General features: G+C 41.3%; 1 protein-coding gene across 2 annotated transcripts in view; it reads right to left on the reverse strand.

Annotated features, from left to right (window-relative positions):
- The window catches only part of HSD17B4 (hydroxysteroid 17-beta dehydrogenase 4), a 509,464-nt gene that overhangs the window by 321,259 nt on the left and 174,003 nt on the right, over positions 1-14,202 (reverse strand). For both annotated transcript variants that reach the window (XM_075324972.1, XM_075324979.1), the window contains exons 6-7: positions 9,289-9,335; positions 5,962-6,046 (exon numbers count right to left, since the gene is read on the reverse strand). In XM_075324972.1, coding sequence (XP_075181087.1) covers positions 5,962-6,046; positions 9,289-9,335 — 132 coding nt within the window. The remainder of the gene's footprint in view (positions 1-5,961; positions 6,047-9,288; positions 9,336-14,202) is intronic.

Consider the following 14,202-nt stretch of genomic DNA (forward strand, 5'->3'; position numbering starts at 1 on the left):
CTACAGGAAACAAACCAGTAAGTAACATCACTGGAATCAGATTCTCTGCCCTTACATTATGCCGCTCTCTGATTAGGTTGAAAAAACCTGAATTGGTGACCGATTCCCTTTAAGTGAGCGTGGATACATCTTGCTCAAAATGTAAAGAATTTTACACTAAAAGACTATAGTAATCTAAGCAGATATTAAAGGTCATGTTAATTTCCATTCTCTTGCGGCTTCAGCCAGAATTTCAGATATTACATCAAAGCTATCCATTCCTTTGAATATGGCTTCAAATAGAAGGTTTGCAAGTGAAGATGCAGCTTCTTACACGGAAGAAAACCACTGAGCTCAAGGTCACCAACAAGAATTGTAAACATAAGGGGTTTTATTTTCTCACTCACAATGGAGGTAATTGACCTGAAACTACTAAAAACTTATGTAATTTTACAACCTTTTTAAGGTAATAATTTAGACTATCATGCTTTTCTAGTGTCTGAGACCCTAGTTTGCCTTTGAAAGCAAGAGTTGCTTCTTTTATACCTCTTGCAAGCAACAAAAACTTTCTTAAATGGAACCAATGACCAGGATTTTCGTATATAATCTAAAGCCAGTGCTATACTGGTACCATCAGGCTGATTCTATATATGCCTGTAGTGGTCAGCTCGGATGTATAGGTTTTGAAAACCAAGAAAGTAAAGTTTATAAAATCAGCTGCTTATTGAGTGACAGCAGCAATGGAGCAGATAATATATTCATAGCTATCCCCCTCCCCCTGTTAGAATTAGCATAAGCATTATACAAATGATTCACTTTGTCTGTTGCAGGACCTGTGTGAGGTCATACCCATGTGACCAGAAGGGGGCGGGGCCTCAGCCACCAAAGCTGGATACCAGATCACATAGGTATGACCACACCACAGGTCCAGCAACAAAGTGAATAGTTTGTATAATACTTATGTTAATTCTAACAGGGGGAGGGGATAACTATGAATATATTATCTGCTCCAGTGCAACTGTCACTCAAGAAGCTGCCGATTTTTCAAACTTTGTTGGATTTGAAAGCCTAAATATTGGAATTGACCACTACAGGTATGTAGTGAATCAGCCTGATAGTGCCAGTATAGCACATATAGACATACAGTGCCTTGCGAAAGTATTTGACCCCTTTCAATCTTTCAACCTTTTCCCACATTTCAAGCTTCAAACATAAAGATAAACATTTTAATGTTACGGTGAAGAATCAACAACAAGTGGGACACAATTGTGAAGTTGAACGAAATTTATTGCTTGTTTAAAACTTTTATGAAAAATAAATAACTGAAAAGCTGGGCGTGCAATTATATTCAGCCCCTAGAAGTTAATACTTTGTAGCGCCACCTTTTGCTGCGATTACAGCTTCAAGTCGCGTGGGGTATGTGTCTATCAGTTTTGCATATCGAGAGACTGAAATTCTTGCCCATTCTTCCTTTGCAAATAGCTCGAGCTGAGTGAGGTTGGATGGAGAGCGTTTGTGAACAGCAGTTTTCAGCTTTATCCACAGATTCTTGATTGGATTCAGGTCTGGACTTTGACTTGGCCATTCTAACACCTGGATACATTTATTTTTGAGCCATTCCATTGTGGCTTTTGCTTTATGTTTGGGATCATTGTCTTGTTGGAAGACAAATCTCCATCCCAGTCTCAGGTCTTTTGCAGACTCCAACAGGTTTTCTTCAAGAATGGTCCTGTATTTGGCTCCATCCATTTTCCCATGAATTTTAACAATCTTCCCTGTCCCTGTTGAAGAAAAGCAGGCCCAAACCATGCTGGCCCAAACAACCATGTTTGACAGTGGGGATGGTGTGTTCAGGGTGATGAACTAAGTTGCTACTACGACAAACATATCATTTGGCACTGTGCCCAAAAAGTTCAATTTTGGTTTAATCTGACCAGAGCACCTTCTTCTACATGTTTGGTGTCTCCCAGGTGGCTTGTGGCAAATTTTAAACGACACTTTTATGGATATCTTTGAGAAATGACTTTCTTGTTGCCATTCTTCCATAAAGGACAGATTTGTGCAGTGTACGACTGATTGTTCTCCTATGGACAGACTCTCCCACCTCAGCTGTAAATCTCTGCAGTTCATCCACAGTGCTCATGGGCCTCTTAGCTGCATCTCTGATCAGTCTTCTCCTTGTTTGAGATGAAAATTTTGAGGGACGGCAGGGTCTTGGTAGATTTGCAGTGGTATGACATTCCTTCCATTTCAATATGATCGCTTGCACAGCGCTTCTTGGGATAATTTAAGTTGTGAAAATCTTTTTGTAACCAAATCCGGCTGTAAAACTTCACAACAGTATCACGGACCTGCCAGTTGTGTTCCTTGGTCTTCATGATGCTCTCTGCGCTTTAAACAGAACACTGAGACTATCACAGAGCAGAAGCATTTATACGGAGACTTAATTACACACAGGTAGCTTATATTTATCATCATCAGTCATTTAGGACAACATTGGATCATTCAGAGATCCTCAATGAACTTCTGGAGTGAGTTTGCTGCACTGAAAGTAAAGGGGACGAATAACATTGCACGCCCCAATTTTCAGTTATTTATTTTTTAAATAAGTTTAAAATAAGCAATAAATTTCGTTCAACTTCACAATTGTGTCCCACTTGATGTTGATTCTTCACCACAACATTACAATTTTTATCTTTATGTTTGAAGCCTAAAATGTGGGAAAAGGTTGAAAAATTCAAGGGGGCTGAGAATACTTTCGCAAGGCACTGTATCTTCACCCCTGTTCAGACTGCATTTTCTGCAGGGCGTTCTAGGGTTCTACTTCAATACCCCAAAGAATGTGAGATGAATCCCCGACAAGGCCAGAGAATGCAATGACACTTCATTTGAGCTCAGTCTGTGTTATTGCAGATTGCAGTCTATGGTCCTGTTGGGGGGGGGGTCCTGTGAATCTAGTTCCTAAAAGGAATCCAAATGGAAACTACAAAACGCAGTGTGAACAAGGAATTACTAAATCATAAGTGGCAGTACAATTAATCTTTTTCGGTTTCCTCTCCTAATGGTCTTTTACACAATTCTTCAATTGAAAAAGGAAATGGTCACCTATATTTGTATTAATTAAACCAAATTGTGGCGTTCTCTATTTTATTTGCTTTTATTTTATAAATTATATATGTTTATTGGTCTGTTTTTTTATTTTTTGAATGTGAGTATATGGCGTAGAGCTTTTGCCTGAGCATTCAGACCTATACCACAGACACCATAAAGAGGAGAAGTTCATCGATTTGTACGTGAGGGCCATCTGGACAGACTTTGTGGTCGTATGTGCAGGGTCATTGAGCAGGAAGAGGGAGGAGGTGTGCTTAAAACATCACTTAATGTAAATGACGTCACCAGTAGAGATGAGCGAATCCGTGGAGATTTGGTAGGTGTAGCTGGACTTTAGATTAAATTTGGTTTGGGACTCGGACTTGACATGAACCCCAATGGAAGTCATTAATTGGGCAGTTTGGGTCTACGCCTACATGCAGCCAGCCATAAACAGATCACTTCCGGGCGCAGGGTTTTTCCTTTTTTTTTTGTTTGGTGCACACTACTGTACATCCAATCAAGCTGTCATTACCCCCATTAAGAACCAATCAAACACTGCAAGGGGCTGACACTGGGCCGAGCACTGAGTGTACCCGAGCACCGAGTGTACCTGAGCACAGCGATGCTCGTGCAAGTGGTCTTCATACGTAATGCACCGAAACTCTATTTTTGTTTACTAAAGTCTGTGTTCGGTATGAACACCGCACCTTGGGTTCGCAGTTTCTAGTTGTCATCTGTACATTGACCTTTGTAACGTCGGTAATTTCCAGATGATACAATCACTTTACATATTATTGATACCATCACTGAAACAAGCTTATTGCTATAAGTTTCTTTTTACCTAGGGAAGGTCAGATACCTAAATCAGCTTTGTAATCAAGGTCCCAAGCCATTTTGGGCTGGAGTCTGACCCCTTGCGTACATAAAACAATTACAGTGCTAGCCAAAAGTATTGGCACCCCTGCATTTCTGTCAGATAATACTCAGTTTATTCTTGAAAATGATTGCAATCACAAATTCTTTGGTATTATTATCTTCATTTAATTTGTTTTCAATGAAAAAAAACATAAAAAAGGGGGTGGACAAAAGTATTGGCAGTGTTTGAAAAATCATGTGATGCTTCTCTAATTTGTGTAATTAACAGCACCTGTAACTTACCTGTGGCACCTAACAGGTGTTGGCAATAACTAAATCACACTTGCAGCCAGTTGACATGGATTAAAGTTGACTCAACCTCTGTCCTGTGTCCTTGTGTGTACCACATTGAGCATGGAGAAAAGAAAGAAGACCAAAGAACTGTCTGAGGACTTGAGAATCCAAATTGTGAGGAAGCATGAGCAATCTCAAGGCTACAAGTTCATCTCCAAAGACCTGAAAGTTCCTGTGTCTACGGTGCGCAGTGTCATCAAGAAGTTTAAAGCCCATGGCACTGTGGCTAACCTCCCTAGATGTGGAAGGAAAAGAAAAATTGACTAGAGATTTCAACGCAAGATTGTGCAGATGGTGGATAAAGAACCTCGGCTAACATCCAAACAAGTTTAAGCTGCCCTGCAGTCCGAGGGTACAACAGTGTCAACCCGTACTATCCGTCGGCGTCTGGATGAAAAGGGACTATATGGTAGGATACCCATAAAAATGCCAGGCTGGAGTTTGCCAAAACTTACCTGAGAAAGCCTAAAACGTTTTGGAAGAATGTTCTCTGGTCAGATGAGACAAAAGTAGAGCTTTTTGGGAAAAGCCATCAACAGAGTTTACAGGGAAAAAAAAGGAGGCATTCAAAGATAAGAACACGGTCCCTACAGTCAAACATGGCGGAGGTGCCGTGATTTTTTGGGGTTTCTTTGCTGCCTCTGGCACAGGACTGCTTGACCGTGTGCATGGCATTATGAAGTCTGAAGACTACCAACAAATTTTGCACCATAATGTAGGGCCCAGTGTGAGAAAGCTGGGTCTCCCTCAGAGGTCATGGGTCTTCCAGCAGGACAATGACCCAAAACACACTTCAAAAATCACTAGAAAATGGTTTGAGAGAAAGTACTGGAGACTACTAAAGTGGCCAGCAATGAGTCCAGACCTGAATCCCATAGAACACCTGTGGAGAGATCTCAAAATGGCAGTTTGGAGAAGGCACCCTTCAAATCTCAGGGACCTGGAGCAGTTCCAGCAGAGCATTGTAAGAAACTCATTGATGGTTACCAGAAGCGGTTGTACGCAGTTATTTTGGCTAAAGGTTGTACAACCAAGTATTAGGCTAAAGGCCCTGTCACACAGAGATAAATCTGCGGCAGATTGTGGTTGCAGTGAAATTGTGGACAATCAGTGCCAGGTTTGTGGCCGTGTACAAATGGAACAACATGTCCATGATTTCACTGCAACCACAGATCTGCCAAAGATTTATCTCTGTGTGTAAAGTGGCCTTAAGGGTGCCAATATTTTTGTCTGGCCCATTTTTGGAGTTTTGTGTGAAATGATCAATGATTTGATTTTTGTTTCATTCTCTTTTTTGTTTTTTCATTGCAAGCAAAATAAATGAAGATAATAATCCCAAAGAATTTGTGATTTCAATCATTTTCAAGAAGAAACTGCGTATTATCTGACAGAATTGCAGGGGTGCCAATACTTTTGGCCAGCACTGTACCTCTATACAGATATGAGAAGGTATCAACAATCAGGCACAGCCGAAAAGCATGGGTCTGAACCATGATACAGTTGCAGTAGGAAGTGAGCTGCACAGTTTCGGCACTTTCTGTGCAGAACAAAGGCATATAGTAACTTATTTCAAGTCCTAACAATTATTTTTCCTCAAAGCATTACCTAGTGATATAAAACTGAAAGATAAAAAAAAAAAAGTGATAAAAATGTCAGAAGAACATCAGCGTAATATCATACCTCCCAAATTTCTGGTTCTTCATGTGATTCCATGCTGCTCGGCTGACCAGAAACGACCCTCTCAGATGAACTCTATGAATAATATCTAAAAGAAAAAAAATTACTCAGAAGGTTTTGACACAAGTCATCCACTATTTACACGTAATGTAAAATATGCAGATTAGCTTCTCATGCTTCTACCGGCCCTAATGCGCTTATTATCCAGAGAAGCCGCTCAGGTTCAGAAAATATTCATCCCTGACAGTTGCGTAAAGGTGGAATAGGAAAATATTCGGATGAAGAGTATAATAAAATATAAAGTAAAACAGACACTTTTCTTAAAGTTCCCCAGTAATCTGTCTGTAAAAATGTATTAATGGTTTTATGACTAGAACAGCAGCACACTACTTTGTATTTCTACCTTGTGCTCCGCCGGGCGCTCACCAGTCCATGTGCGCTAACCACTGGCTTCCCAGTATCCCGTCACCACAGTTGTATTACTATCCAGGCCCATTCTCAGCTAGATTATAAATTGAGGACTTAACACTAGAACTACTTTGACTCGTGACACCTATATAGAAATACATGGTGCAAAGTAGTCAAAATGACTACCTCAGTAGTTCTAGTGTTAAGGGGGCTGATTCCTACTTTGGGGTCCTTCATCAATCAGCAATATTAACCCCTGACGGCGGGTGTAAATGGAGTATGTAGCGGAGCAGCGTTGGATTTTCGAAGAACACAGTAAAACATTGCTCTGCCTGCAACAGGATGCAAGATGTCCCCTAATGCTGGGGGTCTGTGACAAGCCCATATGTGGTTAGGTGCTGCAGTGTAAGGAGTGAGTGGCTCCAAAATAGTTTTCAATTGGATGTACAGTGCCTTGAAAAAGTATTCATGCCCGGAGAACTTTTCCACATTTTTGACATGGTGAGATGGCTGCTGCCCGCCAATCAGATGCAAGGAGGTGATGTCATACATAGACGTCACTTCTCTGCATCTGATTGGCGGGCAGCAGCGGCTACTCTGCGCAGCACCGCAAATTATTTAATTGTAGTAACGTCCTGCCGGCGCCGGGCATAGGGCCGCGATTGTCACGGGGTTTGCGGGCTGCAACAAGCAGCCACAGGGGCCGCAGCAGCCTGCGGGCCACATGTTTGAGACCTCTGCCTTAAAGGGAAAAGACATAGTTCAACTCTCCCACAGAATATTGCGCCCATGACAAAAAGCCTCAACACAGGGTAAATACAGGGCGTATAATGCTGTGAATAGGAAATGAAGGTCAAGTATAGAGCAAAACAAAAAAATACCACCAAGTAAAAGGTTTTCATTAAAGTAAAAATTATAAAAATGAATAAACAGGATGTACAGCAGGAGCCTGACCCTGGGGTTCCCTTCTTTCGGGATATTGAGAATTGCAATATCTGACATTCACGTCACATGGAGACGAGGCGACTTTCCCATGCAGAAACATTTATCTATGTGACTGCTCAGTGCAGGGTGAACGTTGAAATAGTTTATGGTTAGATTTCATCCCCTGTTGCTTTTTGTTGGCTTGTGCTTCAGTCCCCTGCCAGCCCTGTTTACTTTGGACACTCCTTGGTATTGCTGCCACTAGCCTCATTTATATATTCATTTATCTCATTTTTTTTATTGGACCTCTAATCCTTTGGACACTTAAAGGGAATCTGTCACCAGGATTTTGCTACCCAATCTGAAGAGACAGATACCCCGATTCCAGTGATGTGTCACTTACTGAGCTGTTTGCAGTCATTTTTTTATAAAAATCAATGTTTTCTCTGCTGCAGATCTGGCAATTATACAGTGCTAATGGACTGAACTACCTGCAAGTAGTCCTCTAATGATAATCTACTGCTTTTATCAAAACTAAACTAAGCAGCCAAGTGACAGTGTGCTGAAATCAGGGTCTCTGCCCTTAGATTATGCTGCTCTCAGATTAGGTGGCAAAAACCTTTAAGGCCGGGGCCACACAGGAGACTACTGCGATCCTCGCATGACACTCCGCTCACGCTGGCAGCACAGAAGGAGCCGAGTGTCACTGCAATTGAGGTCCGATCTTGCGATCGGACCACAGCTGCTGGGGTGGGCTGGCGCTGAGGAGGGGCGGACCAGTGCTGAGGGGCGGGCCGGAGCCGCGAAGGGGGAGGGAGGGATTTATCTCCCTATTTCCTCAGTTGCTGGCTATTGACATTCTCGCCCTGCACTCGCGTTACACCGGTGTACTACGAGTGCAGTACGATTTTTTTCTCGCCCCATAGACTTGAATGGGTGCGAGAGAAACAGGGATCGCATTGCACCCGCAGCATGAGGCGACTGTTTTCTCGGTCCGATTAGGGCTGAGAAAATAATCGCTCATGGGTGCTGACACACAGGTTAATATTGGTCTGAGTAGAATGCCAAGTTTTATCGCATTCTACTCGCTCCGATTTTCATGCCGTGTGGCTTAGGCCTAATACTGAACCAGGGTTTTTATCAGTTTTCATGATCCACAAACAATGCTACCTATGGGAAAGTATTGCTTTACTAATTTCATCACTAGAAATGCTCATTCAAAATGTAAACCCACTTTAATAAGAAAACTATTAAAGTGCAGGACTTTGCAATATATTAATTTTTTCTAAATCAATCACTCTTAGCGATTTCTTCATATATCCCACAGTACGGACCTCCCGAAATCTGTGCTACAGACTAAACCAATGTATGCAGCGTCCTGCTCGTCACCCTTAGCTTCCATCTCCATCATAGGGGGGAGCACTGTGAAATCCTAAGACGTTTGCTCCTAAAATGAAGACGCCACCCTAGGAGCAGGGAAAGGACGCTGCTTGGATTAGTGTAGCCCACGGCACAGATTTCGGATGGTGGGTGCTGCGAGTTATCAGCAAAATTGGCTAATAGTGATTTTAAAAACTGATTATACTGAAGAGCCCTAGAGGCACTAAAATCATTTTCTCTGAGAGTGGAGGTAAGCTATAAGGACAAGAGGAGATATAGTGCATAGCACTAAAGTAAGTGCACGGTTTGCCTGTATAGTGGGAAGTAACAGAACAAAAGCTGCATTAGAGATAAAGACTGCTGGGAAAAATACAGAAAAATAACACGACACATCAATCACGGGCAGTGCTGAGGAGTGAGGGCTTTATGTCTCACCGCGGAAGCTGTAGTCGTAACTACAATATATACTATTATAGATGATAATAATTCTTTTTTTATGACAAAGTGAACATATGGCAAAACAGCTGCAAGAAAATATTGCAAACATTCCTGTTATTTACATCTGCAAACACCATCCATAGAACAATCACAAAACCTACAACTCCGATCTCTACTCACCCCAGTCTGCATCACTGATTCTTGCAAATGAGCGATCCCTCAAAATCCTGAAAAATAATTAATTAAATGTCTGATAAGTCTCATATCGAAGGCTGAAAACAGAAAAGGTCAACAACATAGATTCAAAAAGCACGGTGCACGGAGGCTTTTAAATTGGGTTTTTCTCTAAACCCCGCATTGTCTCAATGTCAGTCAGACATACCTAGCAGAAATCATACAGCCAGAGCTGGATAGATGCTGCCGCAAATAGGGCAAAATGTATCCACTGTCAGGTCCCCAAAAATGCTCGTTCATCATGCATGAGAACATTCAGGGAAAAAAAAATTCTGGTTTATCTTTTGAGAATTGTGTAAATAGAGATTGTTCGCTCATTCAACAATTAGACCAAATCCAGGAACAATCTGAGTGATGCACTCACTACTATCCCAGGAATAGGGTCACCCATACTGAAATCTGGACTTTACATACTTTGGTTCATCAGAACAGCCGAAGGAATGGAAAGGGTTAAGGCCGCGCTGCTGTGCATGAAGAATGAATGCTGGATTCTTTGATATGTGACCATATTCTATGCGTTTCGGAGTGAAACTCCATTAGGATCATCACGCCCTGATGAAATGTGATGATCCTGATGAAGGAGTTTTACTCAGAAACACGTAGATTAAAGTCACATATCAAAAAATCCAGCATTCATTCTTCATGCACAGCAGCGTGGCCTTAAACCTTTCCATTCCTTCGGCTGACTGAGCCCTCTTCGATATGGGGGGCAGTTATCTAATACAAGTCTTTCTTCAGTGGTTGTGTCTAACACAACCTCCCCAGGTGAGCAAAACCATACAGCAGATTTTCACCTTTTGTCACCACAGATCAGACTCTATTGCGCTTGTTTTTCTCCTCCTGTAGCATCTTGGTTCATCAAAAGTGAGTGCAATGACCCTCTGCGACGAGAAACATCCTAGCACTAAGTGGTCTCACTGACTTGTTGCCCCACCGGTCTCCACTAGGAGATAGACTTGCTTCACTCCTTTCTATGCGTCGGTAGTTTGTGTGGAGTGATTACATTTCACCGAATTCATTCTTCATCTGTTAACCATGCACAGATACAGATTGGAGGAGCGTGTTTTCATTGCGAAACCTTATTGGAAGACAGATTTAAAGAGGTGCCAAAATGAGTTCCCAAAGAAGTTTGTGGGTGAAAATCAATCCTCCAAACAATGTATTCTGTAATTGGTGAATAAGCTGGTACGTACAGGAGCATTACTGGATAGAGATGATGGAGAACGTCCGAAAAGGTCCGAGGAAGCCATTCAAGATTTGAAACAGTTTCTCCAAGAAAACATACAGAGAGAAATTCCAGCTATGACCCCAAAACGTCCTACAGAATACATCCACCAATATGGAGGGCAGCCGTGCATGGATGCAAACGATGGACATTTTCAACACCTGATCTAAAACATCAGTTTCTCATGAACCAAAATATGTACAGCCAAATTTTAGTAAGACAGATCGGCGGTTTTAGAAGTTACGGCAATGTTTCTAGGTAAAGAAGTGAGAAACATGAGCACCACTTCTGCATTTTTTACTCACTCCTGGTTTTGTCTTACACACAAAACAATGGCCTTAGGTTCCAAGGTAAAAGTGGCTGTGATATCCAGATTGTGTATTATTTCCCAGAAAACTCTTCCAGAATAAGAGAAATATTAGGAAAAGTGAGGTCTACATCTCAGAGATTTGGAGATCACAGGTAAATGCTTGAGTCTTAAAGGGAACCTGTTAGGTCCAATGTGCACACAGAACCACGAGCAGTTCTGGGTACATATTGCTAATCCCTGCCTAACCCTCCCTGTATACCAGGGCTGTGGAGTCGGTAAACCAAACCTTCGACTCAGACTCCGACTCCTCAATTTCTCTTGCACCGACTCCGACTCCTACATATATTGCTTATAGTTAGGTGAAAAATTTATTGTAATACATGAACATGTGTATGTGACCATCAGACATTTAATAATTTTTATGATACAATAATCAAGATATTTGGATAGAACATAAAATATATTTATGGAATACAACTTTAGAACCCAAACTGTAATAAATTGTAAATATGTAATACACTATATAATATACAGTAGATTACATATATATCTTGTGTGTATATATATTATATATTTACATATTGTATGACATATTTACAATTTATTAGTTTTTTTGTGTTGTAAAGTTGTGTTCCAATAAATATATTTTATGTTCTAAATATCTTGATTATTGTATCATAAAAATTATTAAATGTCTGATGTTCACATTGTACTACAATACATTTTTCACTTAAATATAAGCATTATACTAATTGTTATTATTTAGTAAAATATTCAGCACATTCTGCATTGCTCTACTGTCCCCAATTTATTATATATTTTAGGAGTCGGAGTCGGTGCATTTTATACCGACTCCGACTCCACCAAAATGAGCTCCGACTCAGACTCCAACTCCACAGCTGTGCTGTATACACTAGCATAGATAAAGAGATCTTTAGAAAAAGTATTTCTAAAGATCTTTTACTGTATGCTAATGAGCGAGGGGACTAGTCCCCTGGGCGTTAGTTCCCCGGCCAGTCGCCCCCATTAGCATGTTAGTACGCCCCTGTCGGCGTGCTATCATGCTAATGAATACGCAGCATCACAGGATGATCTCATTCACCTCTCCGTCGCCATCGCATCAAACGGGGGATCCGGCTCTGTGCGCAGGACTCTGGAGTTTGGGTCATGCGCACTACTTCAGTTTGAAGCCAGGACGCGTACACCCGGCTTCATAGTGCGCAAAACCCAAACTCCGGAGTCATGCACACTGAGCTGAAATCCCCAGTCGGATGCGATGGCAGCGGAGAGGTGAGTGAGATCATCCTGTGACACTGCGTATTCATTAGCATGATAGCAAGCACACCCACAGGGGCGTACTAACAAGCTAATGGGGGTGACTGGCTGGGGAACTAACACGCAGGGGACTAGTCCCCTCGCTCATTAGCATATGGTAAAAGATCTTTAGAAATACTTTTTCTAAAGACCTCTTTATCTATGCTAGTGTATACAGGGACAGTTAGGTAGGGATTAGCAATATTCACCTAGAACTGCTTCTGGGTGCATATTGGACTTGACAGGTTCCCTTTTAAGGCAATCTGTCACCAGGTTTTTGCCACCTAATCTGAGAGCAGCATAACGTAGGGCCACAGAACCTGATTCCAGTGATGTGTCATTTACTGGGATGCATAGTGTAGTTATGATAAAAGGGGTTAAAGAAGAACTACAGTTGAAATAAAAAAAAAAAATGTATTAAACAGGATCATGTTCAGGACGGTGATGCATGAGGAGTCAGGTGAATGTATTTGCACTATAGATTTTCTTTCTTAATTTTGCCTCCATAGCTGCTCATTAACCGGTCAGTGCACAGTAACGAGCTTGGCCTTTACACAAGGTATTGTGGTCAGAAGGGCACGTCACGCATATACATATACAGCTCAACCAGGCAAATTAGATACAAATAGTAAGAACAATGTTAATGTCTTGACATTATTAGAATACCATTTTCAATGCAATAAATTTTGCTTTATGAAACGATTAATGTGGTTCACGCTCTTCACACGGCAAAACTTCAAAGGTCTGTGCTCCGGTGACCTCTACATACCAAGTGGATACAAACCCATATACTGATGTACCGTCTAAAGGTCAGTGATATCTGGAGCACGCATTCATTTTGTTCAAAGCACCACTCCAGGATTTATTTACTGGGGGGGGGGGGTTCAGCACTGGAGTGTGCTTCTACTCTAAGGTTGCTGCATCTGGTTTTAGACTTTCCAGTGCCTTAACCTTTTTCCAGTCCCGTGGCGCCATCTTGTGATTGCAACTTTTGACTGGCAGTAAGTCAAAAGTTATGTCACAGGCTCGCAATGAAAGTCTATGTGAGCCAGAACAAGCCTGCTCTTGCTTTTCTCCTGAGTCTGTCATTGTTGGTTCCTATGTTTGTAGTGTGTCACAGCTTTGGTTTTTCCCTGTCTGTCTTTATCTGTGTTTCCAATTTTCCTGCCTCTTCCTTCCCTGGTGGGAGGAGGGAATCAGATCAGTTCTGGCCAGTAGCTTAGCCAGGCAAAGGACTCAGGCATCTCCACCGTAAGAGGTAACTCTGAGGTTAGGAATAGCCTAGAGAGCCCTAGAGTGAGAGACAGCTAAGGTGCCCTTATCCCTTGCTTTAACACAGTCACATTGTGACTACATCTTTACTATTTCCAAAAGAGGTTTCATGTGCCTGTATATAAATATATAGCTACTTTTTATATTTAAAGTCTGAGGTTTGTGTTTTCTCCATATAACTAAAAAGAATAAAAAATGCTTTCAGGTAAAAAAAAAAAAAATGTATAATATATATATATATATATATATATATATATATATATATATATATATATAAAATATATAATTATATACATACATACATACATATATATATATATATAAAATTATATATATCACACACACACACAAACACATATATATTATGTCTATATATATTATGTATATGTATATGTATATATATATATATATATATATATATATATATATATATATATATATATATATATATATATATATATATATATATATATATATATATATATATATAATTGCCTTATTCTGTCTGTCTTGCTCCAAAATTCTGTCGTTACCGTGACAAGAGTCTCATTGGCCGCTCGCCTCGCCTCCACCCCCCCCCCCCCCGCACGGATTGGCCGCTCGCCCAGGCTCCGCCCCCCACACGGATTGGACTTTCGCCCCGGCCCCCTGTACGCATTGGCAACTCGGCCACGCCCCGCCCCCCTCACGCATTGCACGCTCGTTCTGGCCCCGCCCTACGCACGCATTCCCCGAACCG

This window comes from Anomaloglossus baeobatrachus, chromosome 1 (genome assembly GCF_048569485.1).
Source record: "Anomaloglossus baeobatrachus isolate aAnoBae1 chromosome 1, aAnoBae1.hap1, whole genome shotgun sequence".
Classification (NCBI taxonomy): domain Eukaryota; kingdom Metazoa; phylum Chordata; class Amphibia; order Anura; family Aromobatidae; genus Anomaloglossus; species Anomaloglossus baeobatrachus.